The following is a 17,500-nucleotide window of genomic DNA, read 5'->3' as shown; positions in this document are numbered from 1 at the left end:
AATCCCAAGCTCAATAACCTTTCACTTAAACTTCCACACAACCATACCATTTAATCCAAATAAACAAACAAACAAACAAAAAAAAGATTTACCCGATTTTACCCAAATCACACTCGTATTTTAGGCTCGCAACCCCACGCACAAAAACCTTTCCCCTAAACTCCCACACAACCAAACGATTTAAACCAATTAAACCCCACCAAACAACCAGAACAAAAACAACCCAATTTTCATCCAGATTTTACCAATTTCCGTTCGGATTTTAGGCTCGTAGTCCCGCCCACAACACCCTCGAGGTCGTGTCTCAACCAGACGAAAAACCCGAGCAGAAAACACGCGACCAGAGCACCATCTACCACTGGATAGGGCGTGACGTGGGCGTGGTGGGCGTAGAGAACGTAGAGAAAACATCGAAGCGTCTCTAAGTACGGCGCCCACCAAGACCCGTCCTGCATGCCGCCCACACAGCCCACCGTCAGGAAGATAAAGAACAGGTAGGCGGCGGTCGTGTACCAAGGGAATACCTGAAAGAGAGAAGTATTTGATGTTAATATTCGTGACAAAATCAGTCAATCAATAGATTAATATATGAATAAATGAATAGATGAATAAATAGATAAATAACTATAAATGGATGAAAAATTAGGGAGGGGGAGGGGGAGAGGGGGAGGGAGAGGGTGAGAGAGAGAGAGAGAGAGAGAGAGAGAGAGCGAGAGCGAGAGAGAGAGAGAGAGAGAGAGAGAGAGAGAGAGAGAGAGAGAGAGAGAGGGACAGATAGACAGACAAAGAGAGAGATAAATAAAAGTGAAAAAAATAGAATAAGGTGATATACAAAGAAAAAAAATCGTTATTGTTTTAAGACTAAAGGTAAAAAAACAAACATAAATAAAAAATAATAATAAAATTCAGCGTAAAATGGGAATAATAAGCGAGAAAGAGATGATAGAAAAAATACGATTCATGAGAGCATGACCCTTATGGAAAAAAAAAAATAATAATAATAATAAAAAGTACAATAAAAACATTAAAAATGCTGAGTCATCTATGTTTCATCAACATTAACGCTATTTTATCTTCTGGGTGATGATATAATTATTTTTCAGTTCGTTTTTTTATACTCAATAAAGCACAATGTATTTAAAATTTTACAATAGGCTCAGTCCGATTTAGGATTAAATGAAAAGGTAGATAGATATAGTTAGATAGATAGATAGAGAGACAGATAGAGGTGGATAGATAGATAGATAGAAATGAATGGTTATAGATAGAGATAGATTAATAGATATACATACATACATACATGAATATATATATATATATATATATATATATATATATATATATATATATATATAAAAGAGAGAGAGAGAGAGAGAGAGAGAGAGAGAGAGAGAGAGAGAGAGAGAGAGAAAGAACAAAGAGAGAGAAAAAGATATAAAGACAGACAGACAGACCGAACAATACATAGAAACAAACCGAGCGAAACAAAGAGATAAAAAGAACGAAAAAAAGACAGCAACAACACACACAAAAGCAAACAAAGCAGAGAAATAAAAAAAAACAGGACACACAACAACAACAAAAAAAAAAAACAGAGAAAAAAAAAACACCACCACCAACAGGACACCATCATAACCTCACCATAACCCGCGCGTGAAGCAGCTGCTGGAACACCAGAGCGAGGAACAGGTGCACTATGCAGTACCACACGTTCCACAGGGGCATCTGGGGGTCGTACTTGGCTCGGGGGGCCTTGACGTCCGGGAAGGCGTCGGGGTCCCCCAGGCGAGGCGCCCCGGGGACCCAGCCGGGCCCGTAGAACACCGCCCTCAGGGAGTCGCTCCAGCTGCTCATGCCCCGCGCCTTCTGCAGGACCTCGCCGAAGTAGAAGAACTGGGGGCGGGGCGGAGAGAGGGAGAGAGAGAGAGAGGGATGATTATGATAATTATGGAGACGGATAGATCGATAAGAAGACGGATACAGATGGATAAGGAGACGGATAGATGGATAGATAGCAAGATAGATGGATAAAGAGACGGAAAGATAATTACGGAGACGGATACAGAGATGGATAAAAAGACGGATATAGATGGATAAGGAGACGGATAGATGGATAAGGAGATGGGAAGATAGATAAGGAGGCGGATAGATGGATAAGGAGACGGATAGATAGCAAGATAGATGGATAAGGAGACGGATATATATCAAGGTGGATAGATGGATAAAGAGGCGGAAAGATGGATCGACAGCAAGATATATGGATTAGTGGATAAGAAGACGGATATATATATCACGATGGGTGGATAAGGAGACGGAAAGATTGCAAGATAGATGGAGACGAATAGATAGTAGACTGAGAGACATGGATAAGATAGCATGATAGACAGAGGGAGAGGGGAGTGAGGGAGATGGTAGTGAGAGAAAGGGAGAGGGAGAAGGTAGTGAGAGAAAGGGAGAGGGAGAAGGTAGTGAGAGAAAGGGAGAGGGAGAAGGTAGGAGAGAAAGGGAGAGGGAGAAGGTAGTGAGAGAAAGGGAGAGGGACAGGGACAGGGAGAGGGGAGTGAGAGAAAGGGAGAGGGAGAGGACAGGGAGAGGGGATGAGGGACAGGGAGAAGGGGAGGAGAGAAAGGGAGAGGAGAGGGACAGGGAGAGGGGAGTGAGGGAGAGGGAGAAGGGAGTGAGAGAGAGGGAGGAGTGAGGGAAAGGGAGAGGGAGAGGAAATGGAGTGAGGGAGAGGGAGGGGGAGTGAGGGGCAGGGAGAGGGAGAGTGAGTGAGGGACAGGGAGAGGGGAGTGAGGGAGAGGGAGGGGAGTGAGGGGCAGGGAGAGGGAGAGTGAGTGAGGGACAGGGAGAGGGAGAAGAGAGTGAGAGAGAGAGAGAGGAGGGTGAGGGAGGGAGAGGGGAGTGAGAGAGAGGGAGAGGGAGAAGAGTAAATGAGAAAGGAGGAGGAGGGGAGGGTCAGTGAAGAAGAGTGGGAGAGCGAGAGAAAGAAATTTAAAATGTAAAGTTTTTTAATCTATGACTTCCTCAATCACTTTTGACCTCTGTGCTTCTTTCATGACCCAAAACCTCTGTCTCATGCCCTCCTTTTACCCTTATCAAAATCCATCCCTTATCTCTAACACCCGTCAATGACCTCCTTAGACACCTATACATGACCTCTGACCTTCCTTCCAGCGCTGACCTCCAGTGACCCTACCTCATGCCAGACGCCGTTCATGGACTGAGGTTGTTCCACGAGTCCGAAGACGATCTCCTCGCCCTCTTTCTCCTCTTGGTAAGTCCCGAAGAGTCTGTCCCAGACGATGAGGACGCTGCCGTAGTTCTTGTCCAGACACCACTTGTTGGATCCTGTGGGTGGGAAAGAGGGGGGGATGGGAGGGAAGGAAAAGGAGGGGGGGAGGGAGGGGGGAGGGAGGGAATGGGAGGGAGGGAGGGATGGAAAAGGGGGGAGGGAGGGAGGGAAAGAGGGAGGGAATGAGGGGGTGATGAAGAAAGGAGGGAGGGAAAGGGAGGGGAAAAGGTTTTTTGATATATCTTTTTTATTTCTGTTCCTCTAAATCTTTGGCTTTGAGCTTGTCTGTCTTTCTTTCGTTCTCTCTCTCTCTCGCTCTGTCTATCAATCTATCTCTCTATCTATTTATCTCTGTCTCTCCCTTTCTCTCTTTCTTACCCTGTGGTGCGAGGGATTGCACAAAACCCTTTCTCTCTCTCTCTCTCTCTCTCTCTCTCTCTCTCTCTCTCTCTCTCTCTCTCTCTCTCTCTCTCTCTCTCTCTCTCTCTCTCTCTCTCTCCTCTCTCTCCCCTTAGCAGGGCTCAGAACCCCCCTCCCTCTCCCTCTCTCTCTCTCTCTCTCTCTCTCTCTCTCTCTCTCTCTCTCTCTCTCTCTCTCTCTCTCTCTCTCTCTCTCTCTCTCTCTCTCTCTCTCTCTCTCTCTCTCTCTCTCTCTCTCTCTCTCTCTCTCTCTCTCTCTCTCTCTCTCAGAACCCCCCTCTCTCTCTCTCTCTCTCTCTCTCTCTCTCTCTCTCTCTCTCTCTCTCTCTCTCTCTCTCTCTCTCTCTCTCTCTCTCTCTCTCTCTCTCTCTCTCTCTCTCTCTCTCTCCCTTACCATGGTGAACCCTGTGGTGCGAGGGCTTGCAGAACCCCCCTCCCTCTCTCTCTCTCTCTCTCTCTCTCTCTCTCTCTCTCTCTCTCTCTCTCTCTCTCTCTCTCTCTCTCTCTCTCTCTCTCTCTCTCTCTCTCTCTCTCTTCCTTACCATGGTGAACCCTGTGGTGCGAGGGCTTGCAGAACCCCCCTCCCTCTCTCTCTCTCTCTCTCTCTCTCTCTCTCTCTCTCTCTCTCTCTCTCTCTCTCTCTCTCTCTCTCTCTCTCTCTCTCTCTCTCTCTCTCTCTCTCTCTCTCTTCCTTACCATGGTGAACCCTGTGGTGCGAGGGCTTGCAGACCCCCCCCTCCTCTCTCTCTCTCTCTCTCTCTCTCTCTCTCTCTCTCTCTCTCTCTCTCTCTCTCTCTCTCTCTCTCTCTCTCTCTCTTCCTTACCATGGTGAACCCTATGGTGCGAGGGCTTGCAGAAACCCTCCCTCCTCTCTCTCTCTCTCTCTCTCTCTCTCTCTCTCTCTCTCTCTCTCTCTCTCTCTCTCTCTCTCTCTCTCTCTCTTCCTTACCATGGTGAACCCTATGGTGCGAGGGCTTGCAGAAACCCTCCCTCCCCCTCCTCTCTCTCTCTCTCTCTCTCTCTCTCTCTCTCTCTCTCTCTCTCTCTCTCTCTCTCTCTCTCTCTCTCTCTCTCTCTCTTCCTTACCATGGTGAACCCTATGGTGCGAGGGCTTGCAGAAACCCTCCCTCCCCCTCCTCTCTCTCTCTCTCTCTCTCTCTCTCTCTCTCTCTCTCTCTCTCTCTCTCTCTCTCTCTCTCTCTCTCTCTCTCTCTCTCTCTCTCTCTCTCCTTACCATGGTGAACCCTATGGTGCGAGGGCTTGCAGAAACCCTCCCCCTCTCTCTCTCTCTCTCTCTCTCTCTCTCTCTCTCTCTCTCTCTCTCTCTCTCTCTCTTCCTTACCATGGTGAACCCTGTGGTGCGAGGGCTTGCAGAACCCCCCTCTCTCTCTCTCTCTCTCTCTCTCTCCCTCCCTCCCTCCCACCCTCCCTCTCTCTCTCTTCCTTACCATGGTGAACCCTGTGGTGCGAGGGCGTGCAGAAAACCCTTTCTCTCTCTCTCTCTCTCTCTCTCTCTCCCTCCCTCTCTCTCTCTCTCTCTCTCTCTCTCTCTCTCTCTCTCTCTCTCTCTCTCTCTCTCTCTCTCTCTCTCTCTCTCTCTCTCTCTCTCTCTCCCTCCCTCTCTCTCTCCTTACCATGGTGAACCCTGTGGTGCGAGGGCTTGCAGAAAACCCTTTCTCTCTCTCTCTCTCTCTCTCTCTCCCTCCCTCTCTCTCTTCCTTACCATGGTGAACCCTGTGGTGCGAGGGCTTGCAGGAAAACCCTTTCTCTCTCTCTTCTCTCTCTCTCTCTCTCTCTCTCTCTCTCTCTCCTCTCTCCCTCCCTCTCTCTCTCTCTCTCTCTCTCTCTCTCTCTCTCTCTCTCTCTCTCTCTCTCTCTCTCTCCCTCCCTCCCTCTCTCTCTCTCCCTTACCATGGTGAACCCTGTGGTGCGAGGGCTTGCAGAAAACCCTTTCTCTCTCTCTCTCTCTCTCTCTCTCTCTCTCTCTCTCTCTCTCTCTCTCTCTCTCCCTTACCATGGTGAACCCTGTGGTGCGAGGGCGTGCAGAAAACCCTTTCTCTCTCTCTCTCTCTCTCTCTCTCTCTCTCTCTCTCTCTCTCTCTCTCTCTCTCCCTTACCATGGTGAACCCTGTGGTGCGAGGGCGTGCAGAAAACCCACTCGATCGGCCCAAGCTTCCGAATCACATCGGTATGAACCCAGAACTGGAAGAGGTAGTTTAACCCCAAGTGAACCACCACCGACGTCTTCGGAATGCCGAGGAGGGCAAGGGGCTGATAAAAGCCGAAGTGGACGAGACGCTGGAAGATGGAGAGACGGAGGGCCGACGAGAGCGTGAAGTCCTCGGAGGAATGGTGGACTTGGTGGACCGCCCAGAGGAAGTTGATTTCTGCAGGAGGGAAGTCGGTTGAAAGGTCGCGGTTGAGGTCGTGGATTGGCTTACGGGGTGGGGGGGTGGGGGGGTCTGGGGTAGTTTGGGTTGGGTGTGAGGGGTTGGTTTAGCAAAGCCGTGGATGCTAATTACTGATAGTTTTTATCATATTATCATTATTATTATCATCATTTGCTGTAAAGTGTGGTGGGGGCCTGTCGAGCTTCTTTCCTGTCAATTCAGGAGTGAGGCAAGGCTGTGTCCTTGCGCCAACTCATTTCAACACTTGCATGGACTGGATACTGGGCAGAGCTACTGTTCAAAGTCATTGTGGGGCAACGCTGGGCAATATCAAGGTTACCGACCCTGACTTTGCTGACGGTGTTGCTATTCTATCTCAGTCCTTGGAATCCTTAGTGGTGGCTCTCGATGCATTTAGTAATGGGACAAAGCCCTTGGGTCTAGAGGTCTCCTGGACCAAGACCAAGTTCCAGGACTTGGGGGACATACTAGGAGAACCTGTTCGGTCGGTACGTGCTTGCGGCGAGGACATTGAAGTCACAGAGAGCTTTACATACCTTGGTCGTGTAGTTCATAACTCTGGGCTGTCAGACCAGGAAGTAAGCAGACGGATTGGCCTGGCAGCAGGGGTCATGAACTCTCTCGACAAGAGTATTTGGAGATGTCGGTACCTGTGCAGAAGGACCAAGGTATGTGTCTTCAAGGCCCTGATAATGCCTGTTTTGCTATACGGTAGTGAAACCTGGACATTATCCTGTGCCTTGGAGTCACGTCTTGATGCCTTTTGTAATAGGTCCTTGCACCGGATCATGGGGTACAGTTGGCGGGGCCACGTGTCCAACCAACGGTCGCACCGTGAGACTGGTATAGAACCTATTACCTGCACAATCCGGGATCTCCAACTCAGGCTATACGGTCACCTGACAAGAAAAGGAGGGAAGGAGGGAAAGAAGGAAGGAAAAGCAGGGAAGGAGTGAGGAAAAAGGTGGGAAGGAGGGACGGAAAAGAAGGGAAAGAAATAAGGAAAAGGATGGAAGGATGGAGGGAAAACAAAGAAAGGAGGGAGGAAAAAGGAGGGAAAGAAGGAATGAAAAGGAGGGAAGAAGGGAAGGAAAACAAAGAAAGGAGGGAGGGAAAAGGAAGGAAGGAAGGAAAGAGGGAAGGAGGAAGAAATGAAAAAGGAGGAAAACCATCAGTTACCATGGTTAGCACAATGTACCAAGTAGTAGTGACCATCGACAATAAGACCCACCTAACCTAACCTAACCTAACCTAACCTAACCTAACCTAACCTAACCATTTACCCACCCAGTCACCCAGCAACCATCACCTACAGTTACCATGGTTAGCGCGATGGACAAAGCAAGATCCAAGACCCAAGAGACGACCACCCAACGACCATCAATTACCATGGTTAGCGCGATGAACAAAGACCCAAGAACCAAGAGACGACCACCCAACCACCCCAACGACCATCAATTACCATGGTTAGCGCGATGAACAAAGACCCAAGAACCAAGAGACGACCAACCAACCACCCAACGACCATCAATTACCATGGTTAGCGCGATGAACAAAGACCCAAGAACCAAGAGACGACCACCCAACCACCCAACGACCACCAATTACCATGGTTAGCGCGATGGACAACCCAAGAACCAAGAGACGACCACCCAACCACCCAACGACCATCAATTACCATGGTTAGCGCGATGAAGACCACCCAACGACCATCAATTACCATGGTTAGCGCGATGAACAAAGACCCTAGACCCAAGAGACGACCACCCAACCACCCAACGACCATCAATTACCACAGTTAGCGCGATGGACAAAGACCCAAGAACCAAGAGACGACCAACCAACCACCCAACGACCACCAATTACCATGGTTAGCGCGATGGACAACCCAAGAACCAAGAGACGACCACCCAACCACCCAACGACCATCAATTACCATGGTTAGCGCGATGAACAAAGACCCAAGAACCAAGAGACGACCATCCAACCACCCAACGACCATCAATTACCATGGTTAGCGCGATGAACAAAGACCCAAGAACCAAGAGACGACCAACCAACCACCCCAACGACCATCAATTACCACAGTTAGCGCGATGGACAAAGACCCAAGAACCAAGAGACGACCAACCAACCACCCAACGACCATCAATTACCATGGTTAGCGCGATGAACAAAGACCCAAGAACCAAGAGACGACCACCCAACCACCCAACGACCATCAATTACCATGGTTAGCGCGATGAACAACACAAGAACCAAGAGACGACCACCCAACCACCCAACGACCATCAATTACCATAGTTAGCGCGATGAACAAAGACCCAAGAACCAAGAGACGACCATCCAACCACCCAACGACCATCAATTACCATGGTTAGCGCGATGAACAAAGACCCAAGAACCAAGAGACGACCATCCAACCACCCAACGACCATCAATTACCATGGTTAGCGCGATGAACAAAGACCCAAGAACCAAGAGACGACCAACCAACCACCCCAACGACCATCAATTACCACAGTTAGCGCGATGGACAAAGACCCAAGAACCAAGAGACGACCAACCAACCACCCAACGACCATCAATTACCATGGTTAGCGCGATGAACAAAGACCCAAGAACCAAGAGACGACCACCCAACCACCCAACGACCATCAATTACCGTGGTTAGCGCGATGAACAACACAAGAACGAAGAGACGACCACCCAACCACCCAACGACCATCAATTACCATGGTTAGCGCGATGAACAAAGACCCAAGAACCAAGAGACGACCACCCAACCACCCAACGACCATCAATTACCATGGTTAGCGCGATGAACAAAGACCCAAGAACCAAGAGACGACCACCCAACCACCCAACGACCATCAATTACCATGGTTAGCGCGATGAACAAAGACCCAAGAACCAAGAGACGACCATCCAACGACCATCAATTACCATGGTTAGCGCGATGAACAAAGACCCAAGAACCAAGAGACGACCACCCAACCACCCAACGACCATCAATTACCATGGTTAGCGCGATGAACAAAGACCCAAGAACCAAGAGACGACCACCCAACCACCCAACGACCATCAATTACCATGGTTAGCGCGATGAACAAAGACCCAAGAACCAAGAGACGACCATCCAACCACCCAACGATCATCAATTACCATGGTTAGCGCGATGAACAAAGACCCAAGACCCAAGAGACGACCATCCAACCACCCAACGACCATCAATTACCATGGTTAGCGCGATGAACAAAGACCCAAGAACCAAGAGACGACCACCCAACCACCCAACGACCATCAATTACCATGGTTAGCGCGATGAACAAAGAACCAAGACCCAAGAGACGACCATCCAACCACCCAACGACCATCAATTACCATGGTTAGCGCGATGAACAAAGACCCAAGACCCAAGAGACGACCATCCAACCACCCAACGACCATCAATTACCATGGTTAGCGCGATGAACAAAGAACCAAGAACCAAGAGACGACCATCCAACCACCCAACGACCATCAATTACCATGGTTAGCGCGATGAACAAAGACCCAAGAACCAAGAGACGACCACCCAACCACCCAACGACCATCAATTACCATGGTTAGCGCGATGAACAAAGAACCAAGACCCAAGAGACGACCATCCAACCACCCAACGACCACCAATCACCATGGTTAGCGCGATGAACAACCCAAGAACCAAGAGACGACCACCCGACCACCCAACGACCATCAATTACCATGGTTAGCGCGATGAACAAAGACCCAAGAACCAAGAGACGACCACCCAACCACCCAACGACCATCAATTACCATGGTTAGCGCGATGAACAAAGAACCAAGACCCAAGAGACGACCATCCAACCACCCAACGACCACCAATCACCATGGTTAGCGCGATGAACAACCCAAGAACCAAGAGACGACCATCCAACCACCCAACGACCATCAATTACCATGGTTAGCGCGATGAACAAAGAACCAAGAACCAAGAGACGACCATCCAACCACCCAACGACCATCAATTACCATGGTTAGCGCGATGAACAAAGACCCAAGACCCAAGAGACGACCACCCAACCACCCAACGACCATCAATTACCATGGTTAGCGCGATGAACAACCCAAGAACCAAGAGACGACCATCCAACCACCCAACGACCATCAATTACCATGGTTAGCGCGATGAACAAAGAACCAAGAACCAAGAGACGACCATCCAACCACCCAACGACCATCAATTACCATGGTTAGCGCGATGAACAAAGACCCAAGAACCAAGAGACGACCACCCAACCACCCAACGACCATCAATTACCATGGTTAGCGCGATGGACAAAGCAAGAACCAAGAGACGACCACCCAACCACCCAACGACCATCAATTACCATGGTTAGCGCGATGAACAAAGACCCAAGAACCAAGAGACGACCACCCAACGACCATCAATTACCATGGTTAGCGCGATGAACAACCCAAGAACCAAGAGACGACCACCCAACGACCATCAATTACCATGGTTAGCGCCATGAACAAAGACCCAAGAACCAAAAGACGACCATCCAACCACCCAACGACCATCAATTACCGTGGTTAGCGCGATGAACAACCCAAGAACCAAAAGACGACCATCCAACCACCCAACGACCATCAATTACCATGGTTAGCGCGATGAACAAAGACCCAAGAACCAAGAGACGACCACCCAACCATCCAACGACCATCAATTACCATGGTTAGCGCGATGAACAACCCAAGAACGAAGAGACGACCATCCAACCACCCAACGACCATCAATTACCATGGTTGGCGCGATGAACAAAGACCCAAGAATCAAAAGACGACCACCCAACCACCCCAACGACCATCAATTACCATAGTTAGCGCGATGAACAAAGACCCAAGACCCAAGAACCAAGAGACGACCATCCAACCACCCAACGACCATCAATTACCATAGTTAGCGCGATGAACAACCCAAGAACCAAAAGACGACCACCCAACCACCCCAACGACCATCAATTACCATGGTTAGCGCGATGGACCCAGTAGTAGCACATGTCAACCAGGAGGAGCGATGCCCACCAGGTGACGAGCGAGTCCCAAGCCCAGTCCAGGATCCGCCACTGGTACAGCCACTCGTATCCTAGCAGGATGAAGCCCACGGTGAGGAACCTGCGAACGGGGGAGTGAAAGAGGTGAAGGAAGCGAGTAGATAGAGGGAATGAAAATGAGATGAATGGATAGATAAATAAATAAATAGAGTAAATGAAATTGAGATAAATGGATAGATTGAAGTAAATAAATAGAGTGAATGAATTGAGATGAATGAATATAATGAATGGATAGAGTGAAGGAAGTGAATGGATAAAGTGAAGGAAGTGAATGGATAGAGTGAATGAAATGAATGTATAGAGTGAATGGAATGAATGGATAAAGTGAAGGAAGTGAATGGATAGAGTGAAGGAAGTGAATGGATAGTGTGAATGAAATGAATGGATAGAGTGAATGAAATTTAGATGAATGGATAGAATGAAATAAATGAATAGAGTGAATGAAATTGAGATGAATGGATAGAATGAAATAAATGAATAGAGTGAATGAAATTGAGATGAATGAATATAATGAATGGATAGACTGAAAGAAATGGATAGAGTGAATGAAATAAATGAATAGAGTGAATGAAATGAATGGATAGAGTAAATGAAATGAATGGATAGAATGAATGAAGTGAATGGATAGAGTGAATGAAATGAATGGATAGAGTAAATGAAATGAATGGATAGAGTGAATGAAATGAATGGATAGAGTAAATGAAATGAATGGATAGAATGAATGAAGTGAATGGATAGAGTGAATGAAATGAATGGATAGAGTGAATGAAATTGAAATGAATGGATTGATTGAAAGAAATGAATAGAGTGAATGAAATTAATGTACAGAGTGAATGAAGCGAATGGATAGAGTGAATGAAGCGAATGGATAGAGTGAATGAAGCGAATGGATAGTGTGAATGAAGCGAATGGATAGAGTGAATGAAGCGAATGGATAGTGTGAATGAAGCGAATGGATAGAGTGAAGGAAGTGAATGGACAGAGTGAATGAAATTGAAATGAATGGATTGATTGAAAGAAATGAATTGAGTGAATGAAATTAATGGATAGAGTGAATGAATATAATGAATGGATAGACTGAAAGAAATGAATAGATAGAGAATGAAATAAGTGGATAGAGTGAATGAAATTGAGATGAATGAATATAATGAATGGTTAGAGTGAATGAAATGAACGGATAGAGTGAATGAAATTGAGACGAATGAATATAATGAATGGAGAGACTGAAAGAAATGAATAAATAGAGTGAATGAAATAAAAGAATAGAGTGAATGAAATGAATGGATAGAGTGAAGGAATAGAACCAAATGTGAGAACAGCAAGGAAACTACGAATGAAATTAAGTGAAATGAGTGAATATAATGAATGGATGGATTGGAAAAAATAAATGAAAAAGATTAAATGAATGAGGCGAAGGAATTGAATGGATAGAGTGAAGGAATTGATTAAAGGGTGTGAACGATAATGACCCTTCGAAGGAGATGAATGAGGGTCTATACCAAAGCAAATGATAAAGAGAAATGAGAAGTGTTTTTACGTGTTACTGCACATCATATATCATACCATATTCAAACTTATTATATCATACATCACATTTTACTAAATTCTGTTATAATCTGCAGTGGACGACATACCTACTGAATCAACCAGGTAGTATCTAGTGACCACACGATAATAAACAAATACATAAGTATACCCTTGAAAAGTTCTTTAGAGTTAGGACAAGTGTGTGAATATAAATTACCATGGAGATCTCCTTTTATTTTTTTGCCCATTATACGTTTAATATCTATTTCATCATCTTAACATCTATTTATGGATGCATTTATTATTTTTCGTATTGTTATATTTTTTTTTAGATTTGTTGATTAACATTAGTTTTGCTTATTCTCCCTCTCACTCGCTCTTACTCTCACTCTCTCACCATCTCATTCTCACACCCTCTCAACCTATCTCCCTCTCACCCTCTCGTACTCCCACCCTCTCGCCCTCTCGCCCTCTCACACTCCCACGCTCTTACTCTCTCACCCTCTCTCACTCTCACCGTCTCTCACACCCTCTCACTCACTCACCCTCACCTCCTCTCATCTCACCCTCCCACCCTCCCACCCTCTGACTCTCTCACCCTCTCATCCTCTCCCTCTCACCTTCTCACTATCTCGCCCTCTCACTCTCTCACCCTCACCTTCTCACACCTCCCACCCTCTCCCCCTCTCCCTCTCCCTCCCACCCTCTCCCCCTCTCCCCATCTCCCTCCCACCCTCTTCCCCTCTCCTTCCCACCCTCTCCCTCTCACCTTCTCACTATCTCGCCCTCTCACTCTCTCACCCTCTCATCTCCTCCTCTCCTCCACACCACCTCTCCTCCCACCCTCCCCCCCACCCCTCCCCTCCCACCCCTCTCCCTCCCAGCCTCCCACCCACTCCCCCTCTCCCACCCTCCCTCCCACCCCACTCCCCTCTCCCTCCCACCCTCCCCCCACCCTCTCACCCTCTCTCACTCCCACCCTCCCACCCCTCTCCCCCTCTCTCTTCCTCACCCTCCCACCCTCTCACCCTCTCTCACTCCCCACCCTCCCACCCTCTCCCCCTCTCCCCCTCTCCCTCCCACCCTCCCGCCCTCCCACCTCTCCCCCTCTCCCACCCACCCTCCCACCCTCTCCCCCTATCACTCCCCTCTCCCCCTCTCTCCCTCCCCTCCTCCCACCCTCTCCCTCCCACCCTCCCACCTTCCCACCCTCTCCCCCTCTCCCTCTCCCTCCCACCCTCTCACCCTCCCCACCCTCTCACTCTCCCACCCTTTCACCCTCTCACTCACTCACCCTCTCGCACTCCCACCCTCTCCCTCCCACCCTCCCACCTTCCCACCCTCTCCCCCTCTCCCCCTCTCCCTCTCTCCCCCTCTCCCTCTCTCCCTCCCACCCTCTCACCCTCCCACCCTTTCACCCTCTCACTCACTCACCCTCTCGCACTCCCACCCTCTCCCCTTCTCCCTCCCACCCTCTCCCCCTCTCCTTTCCAAGATCTGAATGATGATGCTTTATCGAATGTATTCACTTCCGATAATGTCGCCCAGGTTATTAGCTTAGAAGTACTAGAATCAAGATCATTTCATAACGTTAAAATCGACGCCTCTGATGACCGTTTTCATTCTTTTGATTCTCTAGGAGCAGATAATTTCGTATCTAATTTGCTTAACGTGATAAATCCAAATTGTTCTTACGTCTTTCCTGATTCTATTACTTCTAACAGTGCATCTATGACTCACTTGTCTATTATCAGCCATAACATATGTAGCCTACCCAATCATTTTGATGAATTTACTTTGCAATGTCTACATCCGAATAGTTTTGATGTGATAGGTTTCTCTGAAACTAGACTCACTCAAGACATTCAACACCTCTTCACACTCCCCGACTACCATGCATACTTCTCGCACCACTCTAGAAACAGCGGGGGCGTTGCCCTCTATGTTCATGACAGATTTTCCTCTCGTGATAGAGCTGACCTATCTTTCCAAGAAGATTTCACTGAGTCAGTTTTTACTGAAGTAACAATTAACAACGAGAGCTTACTGATTGGGCAATTGTATAGGCGCCCAAAAAGTAACTTCTCTCTTTTTCTGGAAAAGATTCAGCTAATAATCGAGACTGCCTCTAAAGAAAACAAGAAGTGTCTCATCAGTGGGGATTTTAACCTAGACCTCCTCAAGGCCGACTCTGATAACAAAGTCAGGGAAACCGTCTCCACCCTTAATTCTAGGCTCTTCTTCTCAGCAGTCACCAAGCCTACTAGAGTTCAAGGAAACTCTGCTTCCTTAATAGATCATATCTGGACAAGTTTTTTACCAAAATTGAAAGCAAGTGGGGTTATATACTGCAACATATCAGATCATTTTCCTGTTTTTAGTACTTTTAACCTAGAATTACAACATAATGAACCTAAAACTGAGAAAACACTTTACTATCGCGACTATAAAGAATCCAATAAAACCAATTTTAAAAGCCACCTTACAGAAGTATGTTGGGACCTCGTGTTTGCCCCTCACAATCCTGAGGTTGCCTATGACAATTTCATTAGTCTTTTTATCCCCTCCTTTGAAAGATTTTTCCCATTAAAATGTGTCACTAAAATCAAAGTCCTTTAAGAAACCATACATTACATGTGGAATAAGAAATTTAATCAAAGAAAAAAACAAACTTCAAAAGAAATATGCAAAGTGGCCACTCTCCTACGGCGAGACATTTCGGTCTCTTCGCAACCACTTAAAACTAACAATTCGGAAGGCAAAGGCAGATCATTACAAAATGAAGCTTGATCAAAGTGCAGGTGACACTAAGAAGACATGGCAAATTCTTAATGATGTTCTTCACAGGAATAATAAACCAAAAGCTGACAAAGTACTAATAGATGAGAAAGAAATCAATGACCCAAACGTCATTACAAATGAATTTAACAAATATTTTACAAACATAGGCGAAAATCTGTCACGATTAACCCCTAATGTGGATGGAGACTTTAAAGAATTTCTCGGGCCCTCCAACAACAACCACATGAGCCTGACTCCGATAACAGACAGAGACATCATCAATGTTGTTAATGGCCTTAAAACTTCCTCTCCAGGGGACGACTGCATTCCCATCAACATTATTAAGAAAATAATTCCTTGCATTCTCAAGCCCCTGAAACATGTAATCACTAAATCATTTAGCATGGGAGTATTTCCCACGAAACTTAAGATTGCCAAAGTTCATCCCATGTTCAAGACTGGCACCCCTTGCCTTAATAATTATCGCCCAATTTCCATACTAACAGCTTTTAGCAAAATCTTTGAAAAAATCATGTCCATTAGATTAACTGATTTTCTTTATGCAAATGATATAATCAACAATTGTCAGTATGGTTTCTTGAAGAACAAATCATCTGAATTAGCGGTCTCAGACTTCACAAATGAAACTTTAAAATCTTTTGATGGTCGTAAATTTACTCTTGCTATATTTTTAGACCTTTCCAAAGCATTCGATACGGTTAACCATCGAATTCTTTTGGAAAAATTATACCATTATGGTATAAAAGGGAGTGTACATGCTTGGTTCGCTTCGTATCTGTCAAACCGCACACAGTATGTAGTTTTCAATGACTGCAACTCCTCTAAAAGAACTATCGCTCATGGAGTCCCACAGGGCTCCATCTTGGGACCCATTCTGTTTCTTCTTTACATCAATGATATTGTCAATGCGAGCTGTCTGAGCTTCACTCTCTATGCTGATGATACTTGCTGTTACGCTTCGGGGCACTCCATTATAGATTTGATCAACTCCACAAACAGTGAAATGATAAGTATAAGAAGATGGATGACTAAATAGGCTTACCCTGAATGTCGACAAGACACATTATATAATTTTTCATAGGAATAAAGACATGCCTCCTGTTATACCTCATGTCAATGTCGCAAATGTCCCAATCAAAAGGGTTTTTCATACTAAGTTCCTTGGGATTCACATTGATTCTCAATTAAATTGGAAATCTCACATAGGCAATGTAGTCTCTAAACTAAATAAACTTTGTGGACTTCTTCATCAATTGCGCAAAACATTACCCTTGAAAGCCTTACAGCAATTATATTACACACTGGTTTACCCACATTTTATTTATGGGCAAACTATCTGGGGAGCTACATGCTCTACCTCACTTAAACCTTTACTTGTAACTCAAAAAAGAATTGTGCGTAGCATCTTAGGTCTTAGAAGAAATGATCACACTCACGAAGCCTTCCTAAATCTCAGAATTCTAAAAATCAAGGAAATTAATACTTACTGCTGTGCACTCTTTGTTTTTAAAAGCCTAAATTCCCAAAGCAATGGCATGTTTCATCACAGAACTAACGACAGATATCCCCTAAGAGGTAATGATATGCTAGATGTTCCATTCATGCAGTCTGATCAATCTAAATCATGTATACTATATCATGGACCAACTCTCTGGAATGATCTTCCTGATGATGTACGTAGCTGTGCTACTTTGTCAACTTTTAAACGATCACTGAAATGATTTTAGTTGTCACGGTATATCATATAATGTTTAACTGTACTTCATTTATATTATATTCTTCTATTATTTGCCCTTACATCTTTGTATTTTCTCCCATACTGTAATTATTTGTGTAATTATGTATATATTTGTGTATGTCTGTGTGTGGAGGTATGTATATGTATATTTGTATGTATATGTTCATGTTTATATATGAGTATGTATA

At 46.1% G+C, this 17,500-nt stretch overlaps 1 protein-coding gene across 1 annotated transcript in view; it reads right to left on the bottom strand.

Annotated features, from left to right (window-relative positions):
* The window catches only part of LOC113805705 (alkylglycerol monooxygenase), a 24,775-nt gene that overhangs the window by 479 nt on the left and 6,796 nt on the right, over window positions 1-17,500 (bottom strand). Inside the window, exons 4-8 of the mRNA XM_070126933.1 lie at window positions 11,158-11,306; window positions 5,832-6,101; window positions 3,200-3,351; window positions 1,642-1,893; window positions 1-524 (exon numbers count right to left, since the gene is read on the bottom strand). The exon at window positions 1-524 is cut by the window's left edge and continues 479 nt beyond it. Coding sequence (XP_069983034.1) covers window positions 231-524; window positions 1,642-1,893; window positions 3,200-3,351; window positions 5,832-6,101; window positions 11,158-11,306 — 1,117 coding nt within the window. The 3' untranslated portion in view covers window positions 1-230. The remainder of the gene's footprint in view (window positions 525-1,641; window positions 1,894-3,199; window positions 3,352-5,831; window positions 6,102-11,157; window positions 11,307-17,500) is intronic.

This window comes from Penaeus vannamei, chromosome 11, assembly GCF_042767895.1.
Source record: "Penaeus vannamei isolate JL-2024 chromosome 11, ASM4276789v1, whole genome shotgun sequence".
Taxonomy (NCBI): domain Eukaryota; kingdom Metazoa; phylum Arthropoda; class Malacostraca; order Decapoda; family Penaeidae; genus Penaeus; species Penaeus vannamei.
Note: the sequence above shows the minus strand (reverse complement) of the source record. Positions and strands in the feature narration are given on the sequence as shown.